The sequence below is a fragment of the Octopus bimaculoides genome, chromosome 28 (assembly GCF_046866305.1).
Source record: "Octopus bimaculoides isolate indiv1 chromosome 28, ASM4686630v1, whole genome shotgun sequence".
Lineage (NCBI taxonomy): Eukaryota > Metazoa > Mollusca > Cephalopoda > Octopoda > Octopodidae > Octopus > Octopus bimaculoides.
The window spans coordinates 11,058,318-11,077,660 of NC_142955.1; the positions used below are offsets into that span (position 1 = coordinate 11,058,318).

General features: G+C 36.8%; 2 protein-coding genes across 5 annotated transcripts in view; both read left to right on the forward strand.

Annotated features, from left to right (window-relative positions):
• LOC106870852 (uncharacterized) overlaps positions 1–19,343 on the forward strand; it is a 40,612-nt gene that overhangs the window by 16,904 nt on the left and 4,365 nt on the right. The window contains exon 1 of one of the 2 annotated variants that reach the window (XM_089344006.1): positions 18,569–18,764. The exons of the other annotated variant lie outside the window; for it this stretch is intronic. The gene's annotated coding sequence lies outside the window, so the exon portion shown is untranslated. Of the gene's footprint in view, positions 1–18,568; positions 18,765–19,343 lie in introns of those variants that run through there. 2 annotated transcript variants of the gene reach the window in all.
• On the forward strand, positions 4,728–14,578 carry LOC128251174 (uncharacterized). Of its 3 annotated transcripts, none has more exons than XM_052977702.2 (2): positions 4,728–6,744; positions 10,138–14,578. In XM_052977702.2, the coding sequence occupies exon 2, from the start codon at positions 10,527–10,529 to the stop codon at positions 11,805–11,807; it is 1,281 nt and encodes a 426-aa protein (XP_052833662.2). In that variant the 5' UTR covers positions 4,728–6,744; positions 10,138–10,526; the 3' UTR covers positions 11,808–14,578. The 3 variants fall into 3 exon arrangements, with proteins under 3 accessions (XP_052833662.2, XP_052833661.2, XP_089200149.1); XM_052977701.2 differs by having other exon boundaries at positions 4,728–5,448; XM_089344023.1 differs by having other exon boundaries at positions 4,728–5,221.

Consider the following 19,343-nt stretch of genomic DNA (forward strand, 5'->3'; position numbering starts at 1 on the left):
ATACACACAGGTGGGCACTGTTAATCGAAAATGTAATTTCGTCAATTATTAATCAAAAAGTTAACATCGTTAATCCGTTAATTCTTTGAAAATGTAACGGAAGTTAACGTTGATCCGTTAACTTTTATTGAAAACTGACTTAACTACAGTTTAATACCCCACCAACTTTGTTGTCTCATATCTTACAGAAAAATGGATACTTTTTAATAAAACTTTCACCAAATAATCGCTTATACAGACTGAGTGTGTGTAAAGATTTGTTGGAAAAAATTTTCCAAGAGGTTAGGGAGAGGAGTTTCGGAAAATTCATCTGATATTTTCCCCTTGTAACTTTCTGGAAAACAGGAAATTTTTTTTTTTGAAATTTATACAAAATACCTTTCAAACAGTGTAGATTATGATTACAAAGAAATTTGGAAGTGGGTTGGGGAAGAGTTTCTGGAAAATGTAGTTTCAGATCAGACATAAGCTACATAAGACTTCTTTTTTTTTTTTTTTTTTACCAAAGTCTTCAGAATGATGGGAGGCATCTTTGATTTCTTCCACACTTTGATGGTTGATGTTTATTTTTGATATGCAGGTGTTTAATGAAAAGTACTGTTTTTACCAAACAGTTTTCGTTGGGTCTAATCCCTGTCATGTGACAGATCATGTGACAGATGGCCCTGTCATGTGACAGATCATGTTGAGTTACATATTACCAGTAAGAGTGACTTAACATATATGTATACATGTATTCATACAAACATACGTACAAACGGCTACATGCTAGTGTCTGCTAGAGATATTAACGTAACCCATAACTTTTTAGTGGACGACCTCAAGAAAAAACCTTCTGGAAAAGAAATAAAGAAGGCGTAGGAGTGGCTGTGTGGTAAGTAGCTTGCTTACCAACCATATGGTCCCGGGTTCAGTCCCACTGCGTGGCATCTTGGGCAAGTGTCTTCTACTATAGCCTCGGGCCGACCAAAGCCTTGTGAGTGGATTTGGTAGACAGAAACTGAAAGAAGCCCGTCGTATATATGTATATGTATGTGTTTGTTCCCCCAACATCGCTTGACAACCGATGCTGGTGTGTTTATGTCCCCGTAACTTAGTGGTTTGGCAATAGAGACCGATAGAATAAGTACTAGGCTTCCAAAGAATAAGTCCTGGGGTCGATTTGCTCGACTAAAGGCGGTGCTCCAGCATGGCCACAGTCAAAAGACTGAAACAAGTAAAAGAGTAAAGGTAGGGGCTTAAGATCAGTACAGATAGACTTCAAATGTTGCATAGTTCTTCTCAAACAGCACTTTCCAAACAACAGCTGCAAAAATAAATGCATTAGCTTAGTGTTGAAAAGTGAAGAAAACAATACCCAAGTGCTGGAAGTGAGATCTTCAGGAAGCAATCTCTTCCTGATGACCTCTCATACAAAAGCTAAATCAGGTGGACAAGCATAGCTCAAAGAAGACCTGGAGGTGAAATGCTCAGCATACCAAAAAAGGCTATGTTTCCCGAATAATTGAAGGAAACAGTAATATCGACATGAAGCGCAGCCTCTCATGAACTTAGGACTGATTCATCATATACTCTGAAGGCAATGCATTTATAAACCAGCAACAGGAGATTGCTACGAAATTTCTGATAAACAAAAGAGACAGTGAAGCTTTTGGAGTTCCAAGATGCAACCAAAAATGTAGATTGTTATATTTTTGAGGACCACATCACACAAGACTAGCAGCTGCACTAAAAATATCAACATACGACTTCCTGGTGGAAAACGACGTTGTCAGAAAAACAATATACAATGCCATTCGGGAAAAAGACTGCACTAGAATAAATACAGAGAATCTCCTGTTTAAATACTTACATAAACATGAACACAAGAAATACAGCCAAACCATTCCCATCAAAATATTCGCCATTGTTGTTTGGACAGAAAAGAAAATGTATGTGCCCTCATAGGGGTCAGTTGTCCGACTGATGTGAATATCTCCAAAAATCAAAGGAATGAGGTTAACTGTGGACAATTCCTTTGAAATCTCCAGTTTCTATGTTGAGCTTAGAGATTTATACCAATAATTGGTGCATTTGGTTTTGTGAGTAAATGACTAAGTGGCAATCAAAATAAGCTTGGGTTTTCAGGAAATCGACCAACTCACTCGGACATTCCAAATACAATCTGTAAGCAGAACAGTAAAAGCATACAAGACTTTTCTCATGCTGAAAATGTAATATTGATTCCAAAGATGGAGCTTTATATTATAATGGAATTGAAGGTTTAGATACCTGTGGAGTATCTCCTTCTCCCATTATAATTGTTTTGTAGTTTCAAGGAACTGGAACGGGTCGCCAATTTGTGACGTCCATGTGAAGCGAGGTGATGAGAATGGCTCCTTAGTACATCACACGGTTGATATAATAAATATAAATAGAACAATGCATAGATGTGCCAGAGGGAAATAAGAGACACAACTGGGTAGAATGTTTGAGAGAAGATTTATTGATATGTTAACATGTGTGATTGTGTGTGCGACATATATACAGAATAATAGACAGGCCATCATAAGAATAAGATATATGTGTGTGTATGTAGGCATAGATGTATGCACATTAAGAACATACAAGGACGGCAGTGAAAGAGTCTATAGCCATCAAAGTGAGGAGTAAGTTCATAGACACAAGAATGATAAACACCAGTTTGTAGTCAATTGTACGCGATAGTTGAAATATTGTATCAAGAAGTTGCGGCAATGATGCAGAGCTGGTTGCAGTACATGTCGTATGTGAAGTTGTGGCTGAGATGCTGCTCCCTGGGTCACTTGGTGCAGGAGTTCTCGCAGGTTGTATATTCGTTGTTGATCCATTGTGGAGTAGTTCACGGACAATGCAGTGTTGTAACCTTGGTGAGTTGCTTGTTGAGTTGTGTACGTAGAGAGATGTTAGGACAAATGGTGACGGCAGAGATGGAGGTCACTGAATGCTGTTGGACGAAGATGATGAGTCTCCATGTGGCTGCTATTGTGTTGTCGCTGGAACTGGCGGTGTCTTGTGTGGTCACTGGCCAGACCTTAAAAGGTCTGGAACCGAATGACATCAAGATAAAGAAAAGTTAGGTTTTTTTATAAGGAGTTGTAGGCTTAGCTGAGGTAGGAAACAGGTTGTCACATGTGACCTTATATGAAGGCTGCGACTGGTTAGGTTGCATATTGGCGCGCGCAAGAGAGAAATTGCACCAATACCAACCAATCAGAGTAGTGGACACAACAAAGTCCAAAATGCAGCCAAAGGCTAGCTGTTATCTACTATGTTCATATGTATGTATATATAATAGAGAGGAGAGGAATTTCACTCAAGTGTACGCTACAATATCTTTGTTAAAAAGCAACTCCTTTCTCAGAAGAGTGGCTGTGTGGTAAGAAGCTTGCTTCCCAAGCATTCAGTTCCGGGTTCAGTCCCACTGCGTGGCACCTTGAATAAGTGTCAACCTCAGGCTGACCAAAGCCTTGTCATTGGATTTGGTAGACGGAAACTGAAAGAAACCCATCGTATATATGTCTATGTGTGTATGTCTGTGTTTGTCTTCTCATCACCACTTGACAACTGGTGTCGGTGTGTTTACGTCCTCATAACATAGCGGTTCGACAAAAGAGATCGATAGAATAAGGACCAGGATTTAAAAATAAGTACTGTGGTCGATTCATTTGACTAAAAATTCAAGACTGTGCCCCAGCATGGCCACAGTCTAATGACTGAAACAGGTAAGAAGATAAAAGATAAAGCAGAAGAGAACATTTACAATCATAATTAATTGACTGATTGGTTAAGTGATTGAGGAAATTTGTAACATTTTAATTTTTCAGAATTTCAGAAAATTTTCTGCAAATATGTGTTTATGGATTGGGGGTGGTGTTAACAAATTTTTACAGAGCTTTTTTTTTTTCTTTTTTTGCATAAGCATGCAAGATACCAAATGTAGGACACAAATTTGCAAAAATTTTCTGAAAATGCCAAAAACTAGGAAAGGTTTATGACTGGTTACACGGTGTGCTTCGGTCCAGAATCCATAAAAGGTCGTGCGTATACCCGAATATTTTTCACTCTTTGAATTGGGATTTCAAAAATTATCTTCCAATTATAAACAGAAACAAATAAGAGATTTTGACTGTTCGTATATCGAACTCTAATTTCGAAAAAGTGGAAATTTTAGGATTAATGGAGCCTAGCTTTAAAAAATAAAAATTATTTTCTCTCTCTCTCTTTATTATTATTATTATTTTGGCATAATCGTGTGAATTCCCATGTGTGGAAAACAAAGTTGCTAACATTTTCTGAAAATTCCAAAAAGTAAAACGAATTATGAAGAGTTATATGGGGGTACTTAAACCAGGATTCCGCCAACTGATTGACTCATTACATAACCCACACAGTGCATGGAGTACCACATTGTAGTTAGCCAGAGGTTAAATACTTATACCATCGTTTGCAATATTCATCTTATTATGCAGGCAGACGTCGCGACTATGATGGTTCATGGCTTTGGCATGACTTGATAAGCTTTCTCAAAACAGGTCGCTTTTTCGCTTGGGTTTGTCATTTATTATGGTCAATTACTTTTCACGGTGGAGGCGCAATGGCCCAGTGGTTAGAGCAGCGGACTCGCGGTCATAGGATCGCGGTTTCGATTCCCAGACCGGGCGTTGTGAGTGTTTATTCAGCGAAAACACCTAAAGCTCCACGAGGCTCCGGCAGGGGATGGTGGTGAACCCTACTGTACTCTTTCACCACAACTTTCTCTCACTCTTACTTCCTATTTCTGTTGTGCCTGTATTTCAAAGGGTCAGCCTTGTCACGCTGAATATCCCCGAGAACTACCTTAAGGGTACACGTGTCTGTGGAGTGCTCAGCCACTTGTACGTTAATTTCACGAGCAGGCTGTCCCGTTGATCGATCAATTGGAACCCTCGACGTCGTAAGCGACAGAGTGCCAACATCAACAACAATTTTTCATGATTTGTCGTAGTTGTCTCATCTCATGAGTAGGTAACTTGTCTACTTGAGTTTTATACAGCACGGAAGAAAGTACTATAGCCTGGTACACCCTTACAAAGACCGGTATTCTTTACCAGGTTCACCTGAGGGGAAAGAAGCTCTGATGAGAGTTAGCTCCCGTAAATTGCATATAAAAACAAAATCGCATGCGCATTAAACATGCTACGTAAAATTCTACATGAAAAAGGTAGGCATACGCGTTAAACTTGGCTTCCTTTTCTACATTCACTTCAAAAATTTTGTCTCTTTAAAGAATTCTCTTTAATCAAGTATCATGTACAGTTATTAAACATTTCTCGTCCCCTCCCCCCACATACTGTTATAATACACTTTCAACAATTCTACGCAGTTATGATACATTTCTCAACTAACACACACACACAGTTATAACAATATCCTTTATAAACCATTTCCGTAAGTATTATACAAGAAAACATTTCATCTTCTAATATTGTAGTCGCTCGTTTTTGACGTGTCTTACCTTTTATACGTGAAACTTGTCAGATATATGCGTGATTTTGCCGCTATTTCTTGCTATGGAAGCTAATTTGTTGACTGCCCATCGTGGCATAACTACAGGGTTTTACCCCCCCCCCCCGACTTTGGGAGGTCATAACTTTCAGAAAAATGAATATTTTTTAATGAAATTTTCTATGCATATAGTATTTACTATGTAGAATCCGAATATACAAGAATTTCCGGTGAAAGTGTTTTGGAATGGGGGTGGGGGACAATTTTCGGAAATTCCAACAGAGTCCACTTAAATTCTTCTTAACTTCCAGGAAGAAAATTTCATTAAATGCATAGAAAATTTCATTAAAAAATATTCATTTTTCTGAAAGTTATGACCTCCCAAAGTCTGGGGGGTAAAACCCTGTAGTTATGCCCCCATCGTTACCACGTTAGTTATATGATTGAGTTTGAGAAGTATTTTGTATTATGAATGCGGTTTGCAATAAGACATGGTAAAAGGACAGTCTTCTAATAAGACTCCATAACAAATGCATGAATTAGGAAAAGAAATTAAATTAGTGAAATGGACGAAACACAGAACACAATTAAAAATACGCATTGTATTACACTTCAATCACTTTATTATAATTTAGTTTCAAATTTTGTCATAAGGCCAGCAAATTCGGAGATGGATAAATCGATTACATCAACTCCAATGCTGGTACTTGCCTTATTGGCTATGTTTCGTTGTAACTCGCAAAGTTGTCAACGAATTGTCACCCGGATCAGCTGTTTTGTTCGTTAATTTCTGTAATTTATTTATTTATTTATTTATTTACTTTTGTTTTAAAGTGAAAGATGTATGAACATGAAATGGACGTGTGTGTGAGAGAGAGAGAGATAGTGAGCGAGTGCCAGTTAAACATACATGAGAACACACGTTCACTCATTCACTCTGTCTCAGACATGTACATACAAAAAGATGTGTGCATATGTATTGATGTATGTACGTGTCCATGAAAACACCCCTTCACTCACTTTCTGTCTCTTTCACACACATGTCCATTTCACATACATACATCTTTCATTTTAAAACAAAAGCAAATAAATAAAGATTTTTTGCGGAAATTAACGAACCCAGATGACAGTTCTTCAAGTCAAAACGGAAGATCACCATTTTATTGACACCCGAAAGGATGAAAGACAAATTCAACCTCAGCAGAGGGACGGTCGAAATGCCGTGAAGGATTTTGCCTGGTATGCTAACGATTCTGCCAGCTCGCACCCTTAATACTTTGGTATTCTCTCAATATGACTCGACAAAATTAAAACACTTAAATTCGGTTGTTTCCGTGGAAAGCAGTGTCAACTTTCAGTTGAAGAAATTGGAGGAGAAGAAAACTAATGGGTTGTAATGTGCAAGCTTCTTGTCTGTGTCTGTGCATGTTCTGTTTTTATGTATTTATGTGTTGTGGAATATAGATATAACGAAATTATGCCAGCAATGTCTCATTTTAAACTTGAAGAAAAAAAAGCCTTGCATATTTGTTATTACCTGCTTCATGTGTAAAATAATTTCGTTATATCTATATTCTACAACACACAAAAACAGAACAGGCACCCACACAGACAAGAACAAGCTGGCACACACACACACACACACACACACAAAAGAACAAGCACGCACACAGAGACACAGACAAGAGCAAGCACACACGTACAATCCATTAGCCTTCTTCTCCAATTTCTTCAACTGACAGTTGACACTGCTTCCACGGAAATTGCCAAATTGAAGTGTTTTGATTTTGTCATATCGAAAGAATACCAATTCTTTATTATAAGCCATTGAATGTTTTGTTTTGTTCTTTTGTTGTTGTTTTTCATGGTAGAACTATAGATATTGCCCCGCCACCATCAGCTGAACCACCTCGTTTGTTTCCTCATAACTTTGTGAAAGATAGATATTTAGTGAAATTTTCTACAAATACATTTCAGATAGGGAAGTTTCCGATTGTCGGAATTTAATGTTAAAAAAAAAAAAAATTGGTTTGGCGGAGTTGGGTGGGAGAATAATTTCAGGCATCTTGACTTTGTTTCCTCATGCATTTCAATGATTCCTATTAAAATTACGTTGAATAAAAAATGGTAATCTTTAGTTTTAGGCACATATATTGTCATGATTCATAACTGTTTCAAATGTTGGCTCAAGGCCGGCTGTTTTGAGGGGAGAGGGAAATCAATTATCACAACCCCAGTACATGACAGGTACTGTTATAGCCTTGCGGCTGTAACAGATTTGGAAGCATGGCTGTGTGTTAAGAAGTTTGCTTTCCTATCATATGGTTCCGTGTTCTGTCCCATTGTCCATTCTATTATAACCAACCAAAGCCTTTTGAGTGGATTTAGTGAAAGAAACTAAAAAAAGCCCATCATATGTGTTTGTTCTACACCACCTCTTGACAACTAGTGTCTGTTTGTTTACATCCTCATTCCTTAGTAGTTTAGCAAAAAAATGATGAAATACTGGGGTCAAGTTGTTTTTCTAATCCCTTTAGGGCAATGCCCCAGCTTGGGCTGCAGCCTAATGACTGATGCCAAGTAAAATGCGTGTGTATATGTATATATATATATATATATATAAATATATATATATATATATATATATATATATATATATATATATATACATATATATATATATATATATACATATATATATATATATATATACATATATATATATATATATATATACATATATATATATATATATATATACATATATATATATATATATATATACATATATATATATATATATATATATATATACATATATATATATATATATATATATACATATATATATATATATATATATATATATATACATATATATATATATATATATATATACATATATATATATATATATATACATATATATATATATATATATATACATATATATATATATATATATATATACATATATATATACATATATATAATATATATATATATATATATATATATATATATATATATATATATATATATAATTCGATTAGAGGTTGTGTTAATCTCATGAAGGGATGGTTTCATCCGAAGATATACTGGTTGAATACCTAATATTTTTGGGGAAATAATTTCCTTAAAATAATAGGTGTATATACAAAAACATATAATGTATATTCATATAAAAGATGAAAATGGAGATTGGGAAGCTAATAATTGTTTATTATTAACAACAAATTGATCATCATCCCTTACAGCTGTTTCAATTAATACTCAGTGAATCTAATTAAATATTAAATTCATATGTCCTGAGCATAATATCTCCAGAGGGAAAGAGAATGTAGCCTTGGATGTTTTATATATGTTTATTCAATTCATTATAGTAGACTGAATGATACTGTTTATGATTTGTATTTTCATATGTTCAGGCGAGGGGTTTGTAGATTGATTGGAGATAAGATAGAGTAGGTAAATAGAATTAGAGTAATAAATGAATAAATCAAATAGAGATGATAGAGGAAATTTAAATATAAATAAGGTAAGACTGGAATATTTGTTTATAAAGTATAAATAGTTAAGAAAATTTGTATATATGCAAGTATGCACACATACATATACACACATATATGCATCCGTACATCCATGTATATACACAGAGAGACATGCATATACATACATCCACACATGCACACACTTCTGCTTATATACGTAAAAAACACCTTTTTTAGCGTGGGCGTTGCCAGTACCGCCTGACTGGCCTTTGTGCCAGTGGCACGTAAAAGCACCCACTACACTCTCGGAGTGGTTGGCGTTAGGAAGGGCATCCAGCTGTAGAAACTCTGCCAAATCAGATTGGAGCCTGGTGCAGCCGTGTGGCTTGCCAGTCCACAGTCAAATCGTCCAACCCATGCTAGCATGGAAAGCGGACGTTAAACGATGATGATGATGATCTATATACATATGCACACTCACAAATCTATGTGTGTATGTATATATATATTATATATATACGTTTATATTTTCTACCCATCAACCCTAAGAAGTTAATATAGATCCATGTTGGTCAATTAATTCCAGGTGAGAAAAAAGTTACTTGTGCTGTGTCATATAAAGAGCACTTGTACTAGTTCCATATGGAAAGTACCTAATACACTAAGGTGGCTGGCATTAGGAAGGGCATCCAGTCATAGAAACCATGCCATAACAAACAAATTACATCATGGTGCAGCACTCCAGCTTGCCATCTCCTGTCAAACCGTCCAACACTTGCCAACATGGAAAATGTGTTCTGTCATGGTGAGGATGATGTTCTTAGATGGAATGTCTTTAATCATGTTTGCTCAGTCAAAGCTGACCTGGGGTTGATTAACCATGTCCAATGATATTTCTGGAGCGAGAGGCTTATTGTCTACTATGTTGTAGTTTAATATATATATGTAATCTTAACACAATGTGAAGATGTAGTTATAGTTCATAAATGTGTATACTTTGTACAGAATTCTGTTACGTAAATATTAGTAAATTAAAATGTTCTGCAATTAATCTTTGTAGAAATGTTATAAATTTTCCACTATTAAATCTGTTTTTCAATTAGCCTCTAGATTTTAAACTGATGTTTCTTCATTATTTCAGAATCATAGATGATATTGGACTAACAGAAGATGCACCTTCAAAACTTTCCATCTTTTAAAGACTGAATGAAAATGCTACATGGAGGAGATAGCTAGCACTGTTTCTATGAATCCAGTGTAAAATTCCAATGACATTTTGCTCTGAACTGAGATTATTAGCAAAATTTCTGTGTCATAATCTGGAGTGTATACAAAATGAGTTTGTGTGCTAATTAAACTTGGATAATTTTCATAAGAGTGAGATAAAAGTAACATTGGACAGAAATACAGCAGTTGAAAAAATGGTAAAGAATAAACAACAAATATATTGAAATATAGACATATTTTATTTTGAGAAGAAAAGTATTACAAAAACTCAGAAACTTAAGGAACTGATTTTTTTCTGAAGACATGCCTAAAGATACAACAAAACCATTATATGACTGTGCTGTCTGTAAAAAGTCATTCACCCAGAATGGTAACCTAGTTAAACATAAGCGTATTCATACAGGAGAGAAACCATATTGTTGTGATATCTGTGGTATATCATTTTCTCAGAATGGAAACCTAACTAAGCACAAACGTATTCATACAGGAGAGAAACCATATAACTGTGATATCTGTGGTAAATCATTTTCTCAGAAATCTACGCTCACTAAACATAAACGTATTCATACAGGAGAGACACCATATCACTGTGATATTTGTGGTAAATCATTCTCTCAGTTTCATTACTTAACTTCTCACAAATGGATTCATAGAGGAGAGAAGCCATATCAGTGTGATATCTGTGGAAATTCCTTCTCCAGGTGTAGTTATCTCATTTCTCACAAACGTATTCATACAGGAGAGACACCATATCGCTGTAATATCTGTGGTAAATCATTTTCTCACCAATCTACCCTAACTACACATAAACTTGTACACACAGGAGAGAAGCCACATCACTGTGGTATTTGTGGTAAATCATTCTCTGGAGGTAGTGCTTTAAATTCTCACAAGCGTATTCATACAGGAGAGAAGCCATATTGCTGTGATATCTGTGGGAAATCATTCTCTCATTGTACTGCGTTGACTAGACACATACGAATTCATACAGGAGAGAAGCCATATCACTGTGGTATTTGTGGTAAATCCTTCTCTGGACGTACTAATTTGATATGTCACAGGCGTATTCATACAGGGGAGAAGTTATATTGCTGTGATATCTGTGGTAAATCATTCTCTCAAGGTGGTTACTTAACTAGACACAAACGAGTCCATACAGGAGAGAAGCCATATCACTGTAATATCTGTGATAAATCTTTCTCTGAAAGTGGTGAGTTAACTGTACACAAACGCATTCATACAGGAGAGAAGCCATATCATTGTGATATCTGTGGTAAATCATTCTCTCGAAATACTTCCTTAACCATTCACAAACGGATTCATACAGGAGAAAAGCCATATCAGTGTGATATCTGTGGTAAGTCCTTCTCTGGATGTAGTTATCTCATTTCTCACAAACGTGTTCATACAGGGGAGAAACCATATCGATGTGACATCTGCTGCAAATCATTCTCTGTCAGCAGTTCCTTAATAATACATAAACGTATTCATACAGGAGAGAAACCTTATTGTTGTGATATTTGTGGTAAATCATTCTGTGAAAGTAGTAAGTTAAGAAGACACAAACGTACTCATACAGTGTAGAAGCCATATTACCGTTATGTGTATGGTAAATCATTTACTGAAAATGTTCACTTAACAATACACAAACGCATACATATAAGAGAGGAGACATACTAGTGTGATATCTGGTAAATCATTCTCCCATATTGATTCTTAGCCTAAACACAAATATATTCATACAGGAGAAAAGCCATATAAATGTAATATTTGTAGGAAGACATTCCCTGAAAGTAGTAATTTAAAAATACATGAACATGTTCATAGAGGATAGAAGCCACATTGCTGTGATATTTGTGGTAAATCATTCTCTCAAAGTTGTAGCTTAACTGGACACGTATGTATTCCTACAGAAGTGTAACTATCAATGAGAAAATTCTTAAGAACATCAAACATTTTAAGTTCCTCTTGAAACTTCAGTCAAGCCACTCATGGCTGCCTTTCTGAGTTAGTCTTTTACAGCTGGTTGAAATTTTGACGATGCCAACCTCTTTTAGTTACCTCTTAGAGCATGAAGGGATATGTTTTACTATCAAATGTGTTTGTATGAAGATTTGGAATAAACACCCTCATCTATAACTGTAAATGTATTCATATTGGAAAAGAGACTCAACAGTGTGATAACAATCTCCCCAAAGATAACTTACCTCTGTGATATGTTTAATAGAAGCAATTTCTTCCAGATTTTGAATTTGTTTATTGTGTTGCAACCAGTATTGTCATACTTGGGAAGAATCATAATTAATTAAGCCTACATACACACTTACCAATTATTGTTTGCCTATATTTCATCATCATCATCATCATTGTTTAACATCCGCTTTCCATGCTGGCATAGGTTGGACGATTTGACTGAGGACTGGTGAACCCGATGGCTGCACCAGGCTCCAGTCTGATCTAGCAGAGTTTCTACAGCTGGATGTCTTTCCTAATGCCAACCACTCCCAGAGTGTAGTGGGTGCTTTTACGTGCCACCGGCACGAGGGCCAGTCAGGCGGTACTGGCAACGGCCACACTCAGATGGTGTTTTTTATGTGCCACCTGCACAGGAACTAGTCCAGCGACACTGGCAACGACCTCACTCGAATGTTGTTTTTCACCTGCCACTGGTACAAGTGCCAGTAAGGTGACGCTTGTAACAATCACGCTCGAATGGTGCTTTTTATGTGCTACCGGCACGGGAGCCAGTCAGCGGCCTTGGCAACAATCATGCTCAGATGGTGCTTTTAACGTTCCATTGGCATAGATGCCAGTCAGGTGGTACTGTCATTGGCCACGTCAGCGAATTTGATTTTGACTGTGATTTCACTTCCCTCAACAGGTCTTCGCAAGCAATGCATAAGTAGACTGGTTACACCACTGGCTTAGGCCACAGGTTATGGTCTCACTTGGCTTGCTGGGTCTTCTTAAGCACAGCATATTTCCAAAGGTCTCGGTCACTAGTCATTGTCTCTGAGAGGCTCAATGTTCGAAGTTCGTGCTTCACCACCTCATCCCAAGTCTTCCTGGGTCTACCTCTTCCACAAATTCCATCAATTGCTAGGGTGTGATACTTCTTCACACAGCTGTCCTCATCCATTCGCACCACATGTCCATACCAGCGCAGTTGTCTCTCTTGCACACCACATCTGATGCTTCTTATACCCAACTTTTCTCTCAGGGTGCTTACATTCTGTCATGTATGCACACTGACATTACACATCCAGCAGAGCATACTAGCTTCATTCTTTGCCAGCTTACGCATGTCCTCAGAAGTCACCACCCTTTTTTTCACTGCTATGTAGCATGGCTGTTTGTACACATGCATCATACAGTCTACCTTTTACTCTGAGAGAGAGAACCTTTGTCACCAGCAGAGGTAGGAGCTCTCTGAACTTTGCCCAGGCTATTCTTATTCTAACAGCTACACTTTCAGCGCACCCTCCCCCGCTACTAACTTGGTCACCTAGATAATGGAAGCTATCAACTACTTCTAGTTTTTATCCCTGGAATGTGGCAGAAGTTGTTTTCTGCACATTTTCAGTGTTTATTGCTTCTGAGCATCTGCCACATACAAAAACTATCTTTCCAGTTAGCTTTCCTTTGATATTGCTGCACCTCTTATGTGTCCATAGCTTGCACTGGGTACATCTTATAGAGTTTCTACCTATGCCTTTTCTACAGATCGAGCAGGGCCATCTACCTGAAGGGATTCGTGGTTTGTCTGCCTTCCTACTTATTAAGACTTTGGTTTTAGCGAGGTTGACTCTAAGGTCCTTCGATTCTAATCCTTGCTTCCACACCTGAAACTTCTCTAGTTCTGATAGTGACTCAGCAATTAGGACAAGGTCGTCAGCATAGAGCAGCTTCCAGGGGCATCCTGTCTTGAATTCCCCTGTTATTACCTGGAGAACTATGATAAATAATAGGAGGCTGAGGACTGAACCTTGGTGGACCCCTACCTCTACCTGGAATTCTTCACTGTACTCGTTGCCAACCCTCACTTTACTGACAATGTCCCTGTACATGGCTTGCACAGCTCTCACTAACCTTTTATTTGCAAGGCAGTTGATGTTTATTATTACCATAAAACCCCATGTAATTTGCGCACCTGTATAATTTACAGAAGTGATTTTTGAATATAAAAATTGTTTAAACAAAGCTTCTACTTGTGTAAAATTTGCCCCCAAAAGTTTTCTGATTGCCAATACGGCCAGATGGAAAAGGTTTTCAATTTAGTTGTATTTAGCATAATTTCACTTACTTATGATTAGATTTTATTAAATTTTCATTAAATAAACGTAAGTTCTTTTTAACAGGTATCACATTGGAAGCTATTAAATTACAAAGTGTTTGTGTTGTTTATCATAAACTTTATTTTGTCCGATCTTTAGCATACGTCTGTATGTCTTCTCAAATCATGATCACAGGAAACGTTGTTGATAATTCTTATCAAGAAAAACGAAGCTGACAAATATGCACAAGTGTTGCAAAATAAGTTTAATTACCAATAAGCATCAACTTGGATGACACTTTACTCAACTGACAGAGGAAGGTGACGGACCAAACTGATTATGAAAACAGAATTCTGATTGGCCAAAAGCGTCTTCTCGTCTCAAGCTCTGATTTTCTACCTATTCTTGTCAGAACTTTTGATATGGTGTATCGAAATTTTAATCCCTTTCATGCTTACAAAATGTCAAGCAAACTTAAATATTCGTCATTACCATTTTAGCCAGGAGACCAAACTGATAGCTTGGTAACCCGCTAAAATAAACATTAAAAATGGAAAATAAACAGGTTTGCAAGTTTAACTCTGTGTTTATTGACCAAGAGAGGTATGAAATTTAAGAAGCATATTGTTAGAATATACATGTAGTGAAACTACCTATCGCCATTAGATACAAAACTACCGATCGCCATTACATACGAAACTACCTATCGCCATTAGATACAAAACTACTATCGCCATTCTTCTCATTTAAATATAAACAAGCGCGGGCGTAGCGGATGGTCATCACGTGACTGATTATTATTCGAATCGGCAACTTCTTCGAACCGTTCCCGCCAGAACGCAAACTGACCAATTACAGCCCTTAATAAGGTCACGTGATAGAGTATTTTTCTGAAGCCTCTGGGAGCCTTCCATCAACTATAAAAATAGCTTTAATTCAGCGGCAAATTCGTCTCGGTTCAGTTTCTCTTTGAGAGACTGTTCCGTGTACCACACGACAGCAGCAGCAGCAATCAGCCCGCGACTCCATCAACAGCTTAGTCCAGCCAACGATTACCACCGCCGTCGCCACATCAGCAACACGATTCTACGATTACTACTAACCAGCATCAATCTCCACCAGCGTCAACACGACTTTCTATGTACACCAATTCAAACCACCGCGGCACATCTCTCTCTTCGATTCTGTTTGGTGACTCAGCTTCACCACGATAAATAAACAGACAAGAATTTCAGCCAGCGCCGAACGTCTGTCCTCAAGATTCAGGCCCGGCATAGAAGCCAACATCACAACTAGTGATCAGCCCTGCCACACATACGCCTCAACTACTTTCACATACATGTCTGTGAGGAGACATAGACTAGAATGGCAAAAATCTACTATACCAAAAGAACTGGTAATACATACAAGTGTTCTAAGAAGAGAACATAAGATTGCTGCATAATACAATATGAATGTGAAACGAAATTAAACATCGTATAAGGTAAATGAAGGTTTCTGTAGGAACGCTAAGTCATATTCACTTAGTGAGTTTACATGCACAAGGATGAATTATGTCATTGTTAATTGCAGCATGAGTTGGTTGAGGCGATGAATTTCATTGTCCTAACATGGAGAAAACGTGCAACAGCTTCCTGGAGGTAAACACAAGCTAGACTTCTTAAGCGGAGAAAAACTGATCTATTTAAGGAAATTCCTGGGCTCCATTCGATAGGTAGAAAATCCAAGCCATGTAAAATATGGCCTGGACCCTGATTACCAGCATGAATGTCAAACTCCAAAATGTAGTTAACCATTTAATGGTTTTAGTTCCTTTATTCAGAAAAAGTAAGCATTATACCGTCCAGCATAAAATCAACTTCATTATATTTTTCCAGTAAAAACCTATTCTGACATTAAATGAGTCAACGTCCGGTACGAATGTTCACATTTGTACGTCATTTTGCAACAAAAATTTCTAAAAAAAAACCTGGAAACGATCTCCCGTAAATTACGCACCCACTAAAGTTTATTTTTGTTTTTGCGAAAAAAATGTAAATTGCATGGATTTTTACAGTGCGTCTCCAGAATATTTTTTTTTTGTTATGTATGTATGATACAGAATCAATTAGTACGTTCTAGTGTGATGGAATATTCTATATTTCGTTTTTGATAGCAAATCTGGACTCATACCACACCATGATCCTTTTTCGGATGTTTCTAAATAAACTCCTCCACACTGACGTTTAATCTATTTTTGTGATGTAGGACTAACCAAAAGCCTTGCTGTTGAATGTGTTTTAACAGCCTTTGTTTACTTTAATATTTCTGTCAACATTTGTATACACATTCATTTATATGTATAAAGATAGAGAAAAACCATTATATGATTGTGATATCTGTGAAATGTCATTCTCCCAGAACGGTAACTTACTTAAACATAAGTGTATTCATACAGGGAAGAGACCATATTGCTGTGATATCCGGTACATCATTCTCTATGGATGGTAACCCAACTACACACAAACGTATTCATAAAGGAGAGAAACCATACTGCTGTGATATATATGGTAAATCATTCTCTCACAATGGAAACCTAGCGAAGCACAAATGTATTCATACAGGAGAGAAACCATACCAGTGTAATATTTGTGGTAAATCATTCTGTGAAAGTGATGAGTTAACTACACACAAACGTATTCGTATAGGAGAGAAACCATATGACTGTAATATCTGTGGTAAATCATTCTCTGTTCGTAGTAAATTAACAACTTACCAACGTATACATATAGGAGGCAAACCATATCACTGTGATGTCAGTGGTTAATCATTTGCTGAAAATCGTGCTTTAAATTCTCACAAGTATATTCATACTGGAAAGAAGCCGTATCAATATAATATCATTCTCTCTAAGTAAGGACTTCAATGAACACAAACAATTCGTACTGTAGAGAAGCTACAAGCGTATTCATACGGAAGAGAAGCCGTATCACAGTAATATCTGCGGTAAATCATTCTCTTGAAATCCGTAACTTCACACAAATAGATTCATAGAGGAGAGAACCATGTCAGTGTGATATCTGTTGTAAATCATTCTCTGTAGTTCATTCCTTAACTTCTCACAGACGTATTCATATGGGAGAGAAGGCATACGGCTGTAATATCTGTTCTTGCGCCTGGAAGTTTCTATTAATGAGGATTTCAATCATAAGAGGCAGGCCATCACACCGTATGATCTCTTCTTTCTTGATCTTCTCAAAGAGAGTAATATTAATGATTTGTCATAGTTGTCTCATCGTATAAGCATGTAACGTATCTACTTGAGCTTTATTGATTGTCCAGGGTTTACTCCATATAGTGAGAATTTACAAAACAAAAAAGAAAGATGAAGACGGGTGTGTAAACAACAAACAAATGTATTAGTTTAACGCTCGGGAAGTGAGAAAGTCTTTTACGTTTCGAACCTACGCTCTTCGACAGAAAGAAACACAGAAATAAACAGGGAGAGAAAATAGAGAAAGGCTCAGTGGCTAGCGATCTATCATGGTGAATGCCAGACAGAGGGGTCACACAGGAGAGCTAGGAAGAAGGAGAGATAATAAAGTAGTGGTGATAAAACGAAGGTGTATGTGCGTGTGGAAGGGGGCTGGTGACCTTGACGTGTGCATGTGTAAGTGTGTGGATGATGGTATTACAACCTGGATGAAAGAGTTATACAAATAATAAATGAGTATATGCATATATACGTACATGTATGTACATACCTACATCTACATGTGTATATAGATGCATATCTGGGTACAGGACGTTGCAAAAAAAACGTGGACAAAATGATAAACAGAGTACAGAAAACACACAGGCCCCATAGAGAACATTTCCTTCATCAGAATTATAGCCTGGTACACCTTACAAGGCTTGGTTTTGCCTAACAGGTACACTACAGTTTGCAATGATCTGAGAGAAAAAGGGCTCTGAAAAGAGTTATTTCCCGTAAATTGTGTGTGTGCAACGAAAAAATAAAAAAATTCGCTTGCGCATTAAACCTGTTTAATTGGACATGAAAAAGAGACGCATGCGCATTAAACTGGCTTTCGTTTTTATCTTCACTTCGGAATTTTTGTGTTTAAATTAATTCCTTTTAAATTCAGTGCCATTCGCAGTTTATTAAATATTTCTCGTCCACCACACACATTGTTATAATACATTTTTTCAATAATTCTACACACAGTACATTTCTCAGCTACCACACACACCATTATAACAACACAATCCTTTATAAAACATTTCCGTAAGTATTCAACAATGAAAATATTTTCTTCTTTTAGTCCTGTCGATGTCCTTCGTTTTTGACGCGTCGATTTTTTGTGTCTCATAACTTTTATAGATGAAGTATGTCTGATTTGTGCGTGATTTGGCTGCTACTTCTTGCTATGAAACCTACTTTGTTGACTGTCCATCGTTGCCTTGTTAGTTTGTTGTGTGACTTAGTTTTGAGAAATATTTTGTACGTCTGTGTGTGCTTCTGTTTTTATGTATTTATGTGTGTAGAATGTAAATATAACAAAAACAATGTCGCATTTTAAACTTAGACAAAAAAAAACCTTGCATATATGTTCTTACCTGCTTCATGTCTGTATGTAAAGTCTGTAAATTTCCCAGCAGAAAACAAGCATTTTTTTTTTTTTTTTTTGAAAATATATTTGCTATTATTTGATTCTTTCGCCCGCGCAATTTTCACTAAGAAAAAAAAAAGGAAAAACTCGGATTTTTTGCGTGGAATCAAGTACCCTGACCTCCTAAATATGCTGCAAACTCCTTGTTTTTGTGCGGAAAAAAAGGGTGGGGGAGAAACCGGACCCCCCCCCCC